This window comes from Diabrotica virgifera, chromosome 10 (assembly GCF_917563875.1).
Source record: "Diabrotica virgifera virgifera chromosome 10, PGI_DIABVI_V3a".
Classification (NCBI taxonomy): Eukaryota; Metazoa; Arthropoda; class Insecta; order Coleoptera; family Chrysomelidae; genus Diabrotica; species Diabrotica virgifera.
The window spans coordinates 121925458-121938725 of NC_065452.1; the positions used below are offsets into that span (position 1 = coordinate 121925458).

General features: G+C 31.3%; 2 protein-coding genes across 2 annotated transcripts in view; one reads left to right on the forward strand and one right to left on the reverse strand.

Moving 5' to 3' along the window:
• Nucleotides 1-4182: 4182 nt before the first annotated feature.
• Nucleotides 4183-6159, reverse strand: LOC126893311 (pleckstrin homology domain-containing family J member 1-like). The gene has a single exon (XM_050663343.1). The coding sequence runs from the start codon at nt 6011-6013 to the stop codon at nt 5363-5365; it is 651 nt and encodes a 216-aa protein (XP_050519300.1). The 5' UTR covers nt 6014-6159; the 3' UTR covers nt 4183-5362.
• A 2550-nt stretch (nt 6160-8709) lies between these two features.
• The window catches only part of LOC114333024 (membrane-associated guanylate kinase, WW and PDZ domain-containing protein 2), a 30480-nt gene continuing 25921 nt past the window's right edge, over nt 8710-13268 (forward strand). Inside the window, exon 1 of the mRNA XM_050663344.1 lies at nt 8710-9292. Within this exon, the coding sequence (XP_050519301.1) occupies nt 9045-9292 (248 nt within the window). The 5' untranslated portion in view covers nt 8710-9044. The remainder of the gene's footprint in view (nt 9293-13268) is intronic.

Sequence of the window (13268 nt, forward strand, 5' to 3'; positions counted from 1 at the left end):
TTCTGATTCTATCGATGATCATTACTTTGGTGTTCTGTACCTACTTATATTTATTTGCAAACCATATTCCGTACTCACCGTGCCTGGCCTATTCATAATTTGTTCCAGTTCTCCTGGTGAAGACGCCAGTGGAGGATGTACGGGGAGGGAAAACTTTATTATATATTTCCCCCCTAACAAGGTTCAAAATTAAAGAAAACTTAAACCACCCATAGACCCAATAAAACCACTAAGGGAAACTTGGGGAATATTAAGGAAACTTAATGCATGGAAGTTATTATTTATGTCTTTTTTGTAGTTTAGATTTATCTTTTTTAAGTTTTTTGGTTGGTGTTTCAATGGAAGTCCCCCCCCTAATGTCTAGATCCGCCAATATAACGGTGTCATCAGCAGCATCGGCATAACGCAGGTTTTTGATTTTTCTTCCTCTTATCGTTGCTCCACCGTGCCATTCCTCAAAAGCTTGTCGCGTAATGTGTTCACTATAATATCTATATATTGAATAGAATGGGGAATATTATACATCGCTGTCAAACTCCAGATTTTAATTTGAAGTTTTTCGAAACCATATTGTTAATTCTTACATTTAGTCCAGGGTAATAAGGATTTTCTCAGAACACCGAAAGATCCAGGTAGCTGACTACTTTTTTAGTTATTATAGACCTATAGGAAGAAAATCTACCTGTTTCCTCCCCCCCCCTTTTGGATGTACTTTAGCTCTATACGCTTAACACCATTATTATTCCATACCCCCCCGAAACGTTCAAGTAGATGTAACCCCCCCCCCCTTAGGATCATCCTGGTTACACCTCTGGTTTCCTGCCTTGAGTTCGCGTCGGCTTTTTAAATATTAACAATCTATTGCAAAAATCGCGATTTTTTTGATTTTTGCACCCTATTCAAAAGCTAAACAATTGACATAAAACTACAAAATTAAATTTTTTAGAACATTGAAAAACCTTTTAAAATACCTACCGATTTTTTAAAAGTTAAAAAGTTAATTTGTTGCTTCACAAATTGCAAAATAAATGAAAATCGATATTTGTTAATAACTTTTACTAAATTTGGTTATTTTGGTATTATTAACAAATCCTCAAAATTTGAGACCGAGTCATTAATTAGTTTAAAAGTTATTCTATTTGTTTATCCCAGAGACATTTATTTTGCCATAACATAAGACAGAAAATAATAAACATTGGGCAATTCTGAGTATGCCAAACGAAAGTAGAAGACTGATAGTATCAAAATGTATTAAAAAAAGATGAAAAAATTAATCAATATAATCAAAAATCCTAATGCCAAATTTTTGAAATTTTGTAGTTTATAAACATTTAGAATAACTTGACAAATATTGTCCGTAGGAACAATCTTTTTATATATTCGGAAAGCCAGTATTTTAACACGAATTTTCATATAAAAAAATTTAGCCTGGGTTCATTAGGGACAGTTTATAAATTTATTAATTAATAATCAGTCTAATGTGTTTAAACAATTCTTGAAAAAATATTTTTTTACAAAAATCTATCTTTTTAATCATAGTATCATTAATGATCATTCAAAACGTTAAAGTTCACTTTAATAAATAAAAATTATTTTTATTAGATAATTACCTATTTATTGAAGATAATTTATTTATTAAAGTATAACTTAACTTTTTTTATGAATAATAATGACAGTCTGAATAAAAACATGGATTTTTTGTGGAAAAATTATTTATTCAAAAATTGTTTAAACAAATTATATTGTTTATTAATTAATAAATGTCAAACTGCAAATAGACAAATTACACATTTGTAATGTACAGAAAAATTACATACAAATTAAAAAAAGAAAGATCAAAATATATTCAGTAGATGCCGAGATATAGAAAATTATAATAGTTTTAAGTTGCCTTTTTTAGTTTTTGAACTCATGCATTTGTCGGCTCCCAGCTCCCCCTTCACTTATTACCACGACTAGTCACCAACTTAACAAAATTTTTAAAAATTCGTGTAGAATACCAACTTTTCGAATATGTAAAATGATTTTTTCTACGGACAATATTTTTAAAGTTGTTCTAAATGTTTATAAACTACAAAATTTCAAAAATTTGGCATTACTATTTTTGACTATATTAGATAATTTTTGTATCTTTTTTTAGTACATTTTGATAGTATCACTTTTCTAGTTTCATTTGACATACGCAGAATTGCCTTATCTTCATTATTTTCTGTCTTATGTTATTGCAAAATAAAGGTCTCTGGGATAAACAAATAGAATAACTTTTAAACTAATTAATGGATCGGTCTCAAATTTTAAGGGTTTGTTAAGTATCCCAATACACAACTTTGGGCGAAACCCTAAAGTTCTAAAGTAGTTTTAGTAAAAGTTATTAATAACGATTTTCACTTATTTTGCAGTTTGCGTAGCAACAAATTAACTTTCAAAAATCGGCATTTTTAAGGTTTTTCAATGTTCTAAAAAATTAAATTTTGTAGTTTTATGGCAACTGTTTAGCTTTTGAATGGGGTGCAAAAGATCGAAAAAATCGCGATTTTTGCACTAAATTGTTTATCATTAAAAAACGGACGCAAACTCTAGCCAGGAAACAGGTAGGTTTTCTTCCTATAGGTCTACAATAACTAAAAAAGTAGTCAGCTACCTGGACCTTTCAGTGTCCCGAACATGGTCTATTTCCAGCTTATTACCCTGGTCTAATTAGCGGTGATATTTACATAAACTTCTTGTAATAAATATATTAGATGTTCTGGCGTACACATTTCTCTAAGTACATACATGCCACATTTTATTCCCCAAAAACCACCTTAAAAACAGTTTTTCGGAGTTTTAAGTTGACACACCGTATGAAAAATTCTGAAAAAAATTGAAAATATAGTTTTTGGCAAAATACATAAAATAAAAAAGAGACCTGCTGCAGCTATCCCAAAAAACGGTAGGGGAGTGGAGCGTTAAAATTGAGCCAAGTCTTATTTTTTAATCAAATAGAACGTAAAAAAATGAAAAAACTTGAATTCTGGGAGTGAGGGCATCTTGCCTATCTGAACGGTACACTTTGTATATTATTCTTGTATGAAAGGGCGCCAAATTTTGTTTTGCCCGGGGCGCTCAAAACCCTACAACCGGCCCTGGTTATATGTTGTATCAATAAACTTTTTCTTGAATGATTCTTAGTATGATTATTGTCGAAAGTGATCACTAATTATATTCTAGGAGTATTCTAACAACTATTGTAGATAATATCAAAAAGAATTTTGTATACTACATTTAGCAATGCAATTGGCCTATAAATCTGACATTCCATCTTATCTCCTTTCTTAATATTGGCTGTATAAAGCCAACTGCCCATTCCTCCTTGGTCCATATTAAATATGTTATTCGATAATGAATTTTAATAAGCTGGGGAAAAAATTACAACTTTTTATAGCCAAAATGGCCATCCGTTTAAAACCAAAATGTAAATACCTAGGATTTTTATTATATCATAACAGGAAAATAAATAGATGACAGAAAAAAAATTCTACTTCACTACTACAGCACAAGGCTGAGCTGCTTGAAATGCTACTGTAATTGTAACATATGGAACAAAATGTAAACAAAGGAAAAGTGCAATTTACTTACGTTTATTCCATGGCCTTACAACACTTTGCCAGTTTTAGCTGACTTGACAAAATGCCTCCATTCTTCTCTGTCTTTAGCAATCTCCATTAAGTTCTCCACGCCCATAGCTTTCAGTTCTCTTGCTATATTATTTCATCACCAGAGTCGAGGACATCCACATGGTCTTCTCCCAGTTAGGACTTCTTCCCATACCAACTGTCCTTTTGTCAGAATGTCTTCTGAGGTGTCCTGCCCATTGAAGTCTTCTAGGCTTTATTTCTATTATGTTGGTGTCTGGGTATAGTTCTTCGAGCTCTTTGTGTCTTTGTTAGTTCTTATCATTTATTGTCCTGCAGCTTGGTCAAGCACAGGTCCAAAGATCTTCCTTACAATTTTTCTTTCCCAAGCTTGTAGTCTCTCTGCGTTTGCCTTTGTTATCACTACGGGTCATATGATTGTTTTATACAGTTGTTATATTTTGTATGTCTTGTAAGTTGTTTATACTTTAATCACTTTTGAATAGCATAAAGACATCTATTGCTGACTTGTATCCTATCGTTTAATTATTTTCTATTAAAACACTAATTTTCGTTATTTCACTTTATTACATATAATACAAAATTGTACAAAAGGTTTAAAAAACACAATAAGTTGTCTACTGGGTTCGGATTATATTTTACCATAATTTTAATTTTAGTGGATAGATTTGAGAGATATGCATATAAGAAACAATGTTCGTATAGTGTTGCCCTTATAATTGCATGGAAAAGTATGTTTTATGTCTTCATCTGTTAAATCTGTATGAACGGTCTTGTAGATATCATGTACCTTTCTGAGTTGCTATCATCATCATTACCTTTATTCGTATGCTTCTTTAACACATTTGCTGCGCATAACTCTGATCGAAGTTGAACTGATACTTTACTATTATATGTGCATGACTCCTATCAGGGACAGTAAGCCATTGCTTTTTAAGACGGTATATTTTTCCTGCTCCTGGATAACAAATCTAGTGAAAAGTCGCAGTGAATGTGTTAATAATTACACTTCTCTAACATCAACTATGTTTTCTCTTCTTTTTGTTGTCAACTGCCACAACTCCACTCATCTGGGTTACTATATTTCATAATGTTGTTCTGAAGCTATTTTCTTGTGGCATTTTTACAATTTTAACTATTTATAATGGGAAATAAGCCACAATATTATTAAAAAATGATTTTTATTAACGTTTCGATGCCCAATAGTATTTTGTATTTTGACAACGGCACCCGATTTGGGCGTCGAAACGTTAATAAAAATCATTTATTAATAATATTGTGGCTTATTTCCCATTATAAATAGTTAAAATTACTATATTTCATTTAAAATAAATAAATATAAATTGAATAAAATTTATATCGTCTCTCATATATACTTGGGGCCTCACTATAATTAAAATATGTTAGAAAATGGCTTAATTTCTATAAAAATAAATGTGTAAAATTGTAAAAAAATTATTAATCAATATAAATGTTGAAGCGAGTAAAATAGAAAAAGTATATAATTGATACAGCAGTATTATTTTGTTGGTCTCATGGATTAAATTTGAAAACTGAAATTATAACTTTAAACACCAATACAAAAAATCCATATTACTGGTCAAAAAGATAGAACATATCAAAACCCCAAAGAGACTAAAAATAGTATACCAGGCACATCGGTACATCTTAATATTATCTTTTTGGTAACACTGTTATAACATTAAATTTTCATAAATTAAATATCTTTAAAAAGATATTAAATTATCCACTGTAACCTCTGCAGCATGACCAGCACCATTTTGAACTGACAAAGTCGTGGCTTCACTAAAACCATTTAAATCAACATGACTATGAAACGTAGATTGCTTTTCTTTCGATTTTTCTTTTATTTTGGTCTTTTTTACTTCAGTATGTTTCACCACACAATCTTTACTTTTAATGTATTCAAGAACTGGATCCTTCCCCGTCCTCATACTGATTTTGGTCTTTAAAATTACGTATTGAGATCTCCAATATTCATATGAAGCCATTTTTAAAGCTGAAACCCATTTGCTGACATCAGTATCACATCTACAGGAAAAAATATGTTTAGCATCCTCGTCTTTAAGTCTGTCATTCACTTTAAATGTAATTGAAAATGCAAAAGGTATTCCTTTATGGGGCCTCTCATATGACACTTGGGCATTTTCTAATATTAAAATACCTATAGGTTCCTCTTCTCCTACCTTATAGTAAAACAATATATTAGACGTTAATTTAAAATATCTTTCTTTGAAATGTGGACGTTGGTACCAATCTAACCAGTCATTTCCCTGGGGCTTCATATGATGTAGAACACCTTCTAAATCTGCTTTGGTCTCCCCAAATGTAATAAGCTCTCTATCGTTGTACTTCATTTTATTGATATCTAAACGTAAATATTGCAAAGGTCTTTCTTAATTATATAATCAGATATTCCATTAACAGAATTTGTAACATTCTGGTCAAATTGTAATCAGAATAAGAATATTAAATGAAATGTTTTTTAATTTTTATTTATATAACTGTCACTGTCAATGTCAATTTAAAACATTGAGCCATTGAGGTATGTTCCATAAAATTAAAATCCAATATGTGAACTGTGCGATTAATTGATTTATTAAGATTATTTTTAGATATATTTCATATTGTATCGAAATATTAAATATGTTTCACTTGAATGGTTTGAGCAATAAATATAAAATTATTATATTTTATTCGCTGTGTCTAGGTACACGCTAACGTGTACGCAAATAAAAAAGTTAGGTATGGTATGTTAAACAGTAAATGGTTAAGTTCAATTAGTTACCACTATAAACAGCCCGGATTAACCGATAATAGTATAAAAGGCCCGGTTTCAGGTAAAATTTATTTTAGGCTTTATTATGGAAGTACTGTCTAGTCAGTTTATATTGGTGTTTATTTTTATTTATACAGGGAGTTGAACTTGTTACGATTTTCATAGAAAATTTGTTATAACTTTTGTAAATAACCTGTATAACATAATAAACCTTTATATTTTTGTGATATGGAAGTTAAGAAGATTTCGAACATAAAATAAAATATAGGGTGTTCCATTTAAAAAACCGCTGTGTCTAGGTACACGCTAACGTGTACGCAAATAAAAAAGTTAGGTACACGCTTAAACGTCATCAAGTCAGTGACGTCACTATTTAGCGTGCACTCTGACTGGGTTTTTTGGTACACGCTAATTTGAGCCGCGTGTATGCTGTGGTAAGTATCTTTAAGTATCGCGAGTGTCAGAGTGTACTTAGAATTTGTCTAATTGTTTAACACTTTAATATTGATTAGTAAAGAGTTTTCTTACTTTTATTTGTTTAGTGTTTTTTTAATGAACTATGGAATGTGGACAATTATTTAGTTCTTTTAATGAGTTTAACAACATTCTAAAACAGTATGTAAAAATAAGAGACAAAAATTCGTTATTAAGGGTAGCAGAAGTATTAAGATAAAATATACAAGGCGATTGATTAATGTGATAAAGCTCAGTAGCTCCGCTATATAGTAATAGATAGCAATAAAAGTTGGTAACAAAAATTGTAGCAAACTTTGAGCTTCATATTACAAAATTTGTTAGAATATTACAGGGCGCGTTCGATAGAATAGTGGCAGACCAAACTTATGTTTTTTAAATTGAACAACCTATATTTTATTTTATGTTCGAAATCTTCTTAACTTCCCCATCCCAAAAATTTAAAGTTTATTATGTTATATAGGGCATTTACAAAGTTATAACCAATTTTCTATGAAAATCGTAACAAGTTCAACTCCCTGTATAAATAAAAATAAACACTGGTTTATTGGTTTATAAACTGGTATGTATAATTAACTTACGTATAAAAATTATTTCAACAGTGTTTTGTTTTTTCAACATGTCGTGTCAACTAAATATTTATTTTGCCTGCCTGAATATATACTTTTATATACACATCGATTTATTATTACTAAGTTTGAAACATCTGAATAGTTCTGCTTCCCTTCCCCTAATATTAATAATAAAATATTTTTCTATCAAACAAACACTAAACATATCAAAATAGCGTGTACCAAAATATACAGTCACTGCGCACGCTAAATAATGACGTCACTGGCTTGATGAAGTTTAATTCGCGTGTACCTAACTTTTTTATTTGGGAGATATGTATTCTTTGTTCTAACTAATTTTAGTAATTTTGTGATATGAAGCTCAAAGTTTGCTAAAATTTTTGATACTAACTTTTATTGCTATCTATTACTATAGCGGATCTACTCCGATCTACTGAGCTTTATCACACTAATCAATCGCCCCGTATATTTTATCTTATTACTTCTGCTACCGTTAATCACGAATTTTTGTCTCTGATCTTTTTTATACTGTTTTAGAATGTTGTTAAACTCATTAAAAGAACTAAAAAAACACTAAACAAGTAAAAAATAAGGAAACTCTTTACAAATCAATATTAAAGTGTAAACATAACGCGATTAGACAAATTCTAACCACACTCTGAAGGCCGCGTCTCACCATCAAATAATTTGATCAAACAGTTTGAGCAAACTCCGGAAGTACGTCAAAGTGACGTCACAATTGCAGTTTTTTTGAAATTCTAAAGATCACTATCAGTCTAGTTTGATCAAATTTTTTGTATTGAGTTGTCTAACTTGTTTGTACTTTATTTAAAATTAAAATTTTTCATTATTATCCACAATGAACACTCAGGATGTGACGTCACTAACTGTCACTTTCAGTTTGCTCAAACCAGTGAAACCAGTTTGAACAAATTATTAGATGGTGGGACGCGGCCTTCTCGCGATACTTACAGATGCTTATTAATTTATTAATACCACAGCATACACGCGGCTCAAATTAGCTTGTACCAAAAAACCCAGTCATAGTACACTCTAAATAATGACGTCACTGCCTTGATGACTTAAGCTTTAAGCGTGTACCTAACTTTTTTATTGGCGTACACGTTAGCGTGCACCTAGACACAGCGTATTTTATTAGAAAGTCTCGATATAAACTGAACGCGCCCCCCAAGTTTGTTTAATTTTTGGGTGTCAACGATGTCAACGTCAATTAAATATAATATTTTTGTTTATTTTTTTAGGTGTTGTTTTACAACTGGATGTATGAATCTTAAAATAGAAATTAAATAATTTAAATGGGATGTAAAATAATTAAGTAAAAAAATAGGTACCCTAAATACTTCATACCGTGAAATATTTTCAATGATGTTTTTTTAAAGCTTATGACCTTAAGTTTGCACTTCCTGAATGTGTCAGTGATATTCTTCAGTGTTTCTTCTCTATATATGTCACTAATTATGTTGAAGTCTAATCTAAGAGAATTAAAACAACAATAGCACAGTAAAATGATATTTTCCAACATTATTAATTACTTGTGGATACATGGGTGAAAGTGATCCTAGTTCTTATGAAACTTTTGGAATGAGTCACACAAAGGAGCAGAATCCCCTTTCTCAGCCTCTGAGAGTTGAAACTGATGATACGGTGCACCCAGGAGATCCTAATTACTTTGAGGAAGAAGTAAATAATTTTAACCAAACCAATAATAATGATAACTCAGACTCGCTGGGTCCTCTTCCTCCAAAATGGGAAAAAGCCTACACAGAAAGTGGAGAGGTGTACTTTATTGAGTAAGTCATTTAAATTAAGTCTATTTTTTAATTAAATAATAGTAGGAGCATATGCAATGTATTACAAAAAAAAGTTATATTACACTACAATTGAATCGTCTATTGTTGAAAGGGGATAAACGCCATTTTCTACTTTTCGGATTATAGTAAAAAACCCTTCTCTTTTTCTATATCTGCATGATTTAGTGTTAACAGGAAGTAAACACTGATGCATAGCATGGATATAGTTTATACTGCAGAACTGCATTTAACACCAAATAATGCGGATATAGAAAGAGAAGGATTTTTTACAATAACCTGAAAAGTAAATAATGGCAGTGGCGGCTCGTATAACTTTAGGAAGGTAGTGCCAGAATCCGGGCAGCTGCCTAAATTTTTTGTGGCGGTTTTACGATATGGTCAAAAAGGATATAAAATATAAATAGAGTATCACGATAAGCTGAATTTAATTGGGTTTTTATATTTAACTTACCAAGCATTGAAAAGCTAAAAACGTTATTCATGTGCACTTTAGATTTTTCATGGGATTTCAATTTCTCCCATATATGTACAAGATCATCGGTGCCTTTGTTTGACCAAGTCTCGTCACCTCCAAACAAAACGCATACAAAACAGAAGAGTTTATTAGTTTGTTCGCAACCACACAACCAGCTATTTTTATCATAAATAATTTTATTAAACTTACGACAGCGAAGTTTTTGTCCATTTCCACTTTGTTTTTCAATTTTTAAATCGGGTAAAGGCCGACCGAGTTCTTTAATTTGTAGTTTTTTTTTCTAACGAAAAACCACCAAATGAGTTTTTTAATATACTAATTTGATTCATTGTCAATAAATAAATTAAACGTAGAAAATAATCAAAATATTATTTTTATACCTACGACACCCACGATCACAACGCACTAACTAATAATTACAAATTAAAAAATATAGTAGAGTATAAACACAAATATACAATACAGTAGTAGACAATAAACACAATAGCGTCAAGCGAACGCGTAAAGAAACTAGAAATATGTAGATCTAAAACATTGTATCTTAAGATCCACTAACTTCCTTTTCGAGATTTCGAGCCTGGCACGGAGACTCCAATTTAAATGTATGTTAAAAGTGCAATACTGCTCTCTCTCTCTGTCACTTACACAGGATGCTCATACAATCTTTCTCTTTTCTCACGAGCCACTATGCCGTTCGGCACTGGGATTTTTATGATTTTCATCCTTTATCCGGTCAGCTGTGGGTGGCCAGAGTCGGTAGATTTGCATTGCGCTACACAGTTGCCAGATTTGATATAATTTATAAAAATAAAGAGAAATATTCACAAAAAAAATAAACAGGCATTAAAATGTTTTTAAGATAAAAAATATGTTTCTGCATAGTTAGCAAGGTAGTGCCATGGCTCTATGGCACTACCTCACGGGCCGCCACTGAATAATGGTGCTTACCTCCTTTTAACAATAATTGATTCAATTACAGAATGCAAAAGAATTTATTAATAATATAATCTCAAAAGTTCAACTGTCAAAGAATTCATTTTACAAATTTAGACACTTTGCTTCTTTGGTATAAGTACTTAGAAGTAGTATTAATATTAACCTTCTCCACAGTTTTCTTGTTGTTTTTTAAAAGGTGATTTTAGAAATATCTTTACTACAGTCAAACCTGCCATATCCAGATCAATGTGGCGACAGACCGATCCGGATATGAAAAAATCCAGATATCAAGACCACTACTTCTTCTATAGTCTCTGAAACATTTTCTCCTTCATACATTCCAGTAATCAACACTGTCAATAACTTTCGTTGATATAGATTCTATAATACATTATTTCGCCATCTTTTAGTTCTTCTTTTAGTGCATTGTCCAACACCAGGACTGCCTTTCTCGGCAGATTTCGGTAGATCCGGACGGCGCAGAACCGTCTGGATATGGAGAGGTCTGGATATGGCAGGTTGTACTGTATACCACAATTATTGTAACATTGTAATGTACGCAGATGACTCATCTGTGATTGTATCAGCACATACATACGTAGAGCTTCAAAATAGAGTGTCAAGGGTTATCAGATTATTCCAAACATGGTGTACACAAAACTTGCTACAACTGAATATTGATAAAACATCGTATATACATTTTAGATGCAAACGAAATATGCCAGTTGTGTCTATTCCTGAAATTGTAAATATTCCAAACATAAAATTTTTAGGTGTATTCTTGGACCAGTTTATGAGTTGGGATGTTCACGTTGAATATGTTAATAAGAAACTAAATTGTTCATTCTATGCTTTAGTACAGTTGAAGAGAACACTCAGTATTAAAACTCTCATTAATGTATATTATTCTTTGGTTTATTGTCACCTTACTTATAATGTTACGTTATGGGGTAATTCCACAAAATCAGACACAGTGTTTATTAAACAGAAGAGAATTATTAGACTTATCTTCAATATTCCTTTTGGGCATACTTGTAAGCAAGTTTTCATTAATAACAATATCTTACCGTTGCCTTCCATATATATCTTGAAATCCATATTGTATATTAAGCATAATTTACATTCATTCAAGAGAAATTCTGATTTGCATGCATACTCAACTAGGAATGCCAATCAGTTTGTTACTGTTGGTCACAAACTATCCAAATTTGAGAAGTCCACAGATTATGTGGGGGTCAGGCTATATAATCATCTTCCAAATGAAGTTAGATCTTTGCATCCGGTGAAATTCAAAAGAGTTGTGAAAAGTATACTATGTAAACATGCATTCTACAGTGTAGAAGAATACTTAGCAACTAGATTGCTGTTATGAGTTCTGTCTAATATTAATAATTTTCATATTTATCAATGTACATTATGTTAAATCTAAAATTTAAGTGTATGTATAGGTATTTGATTATGTGTCTGTGACTATATTGTGTTGTATATCTGACGTGTATATCCATCTTTATGATGGCAGCTGTAAAGCTATACCAATAAAGTATTCTATTCTATTCTATTCTATTGAAGTATTTCCAGACTTTTGTATAAAATCCTTAAAAAACTGTTTATTTAGCTCTATAAAAGGTTCCAAGTATTTGCAGACTTTATAAACATTAGTACAATGTGTTTTTGTTCCATTGTTAGGGAATCGGACACCCACTATGAACACAGCTTGCTGAAACCCAATACTTCAGTCAAAATATTTCTGTATTTTTGCTGTGATTTCTGCTACTGTTGCTGTTTTTGACATCCTTGATGAGGATCCTCTTCGAAGCCTGTACAACCACATTTAAATCCAGCAGCCTATTTTATACTTTACTAATTGAAGGAGAAGAGTACACTTTTATGAACATTTGCTCATAAATTTCCTTTCCTTTTAAACCTTCCAAAAATAAAAATTCATTCAGTGCACAATACTAAGTCTTGATTGTTTCCATTGTAAAAAAATACTAAATAAAAACGAATTGACAAATTGAAATGAAACTTCACACACATTCATATGAAAAGTGTACCATCATAACAAAATAAAATTAATGTTGGTAAAGTCAGCAGCACCACTTCATAAGACCAAATTCAGACTAAGACTATATTTTATTGCTAATTTATTGCTAATTTATTACGCAAAGGAAAAATTTATTGCTGTAGCCGTTTCGGAGAAACAGTGGGTGCTGCTAGCTTTACGGTAAAGCTAGCAGCACCCACTCTATATCTCGGCAATGAAAAGGAGTACAGGGATCATTTTAACGGCATATTTTATTGCTATTTAATTGCTCTTGATTGGTATATTAACCAATCCTGAAAAGCTATCCCATCATCCCCTAACGTAAAACTCACCCCCAAAAAGATGATGAAAATCGAAAATTCAACACCAAGGAATTAATTGCTAATTTATTGCTAATTTATTACGAAAAGAAAAAATTTATTGCTGTAGCCGTTTCCGAGAAACAGTGGGTGCTGCTAGCTTTACGGTAAAGCTAGCAGCACCCACTCTATATCTCGGCA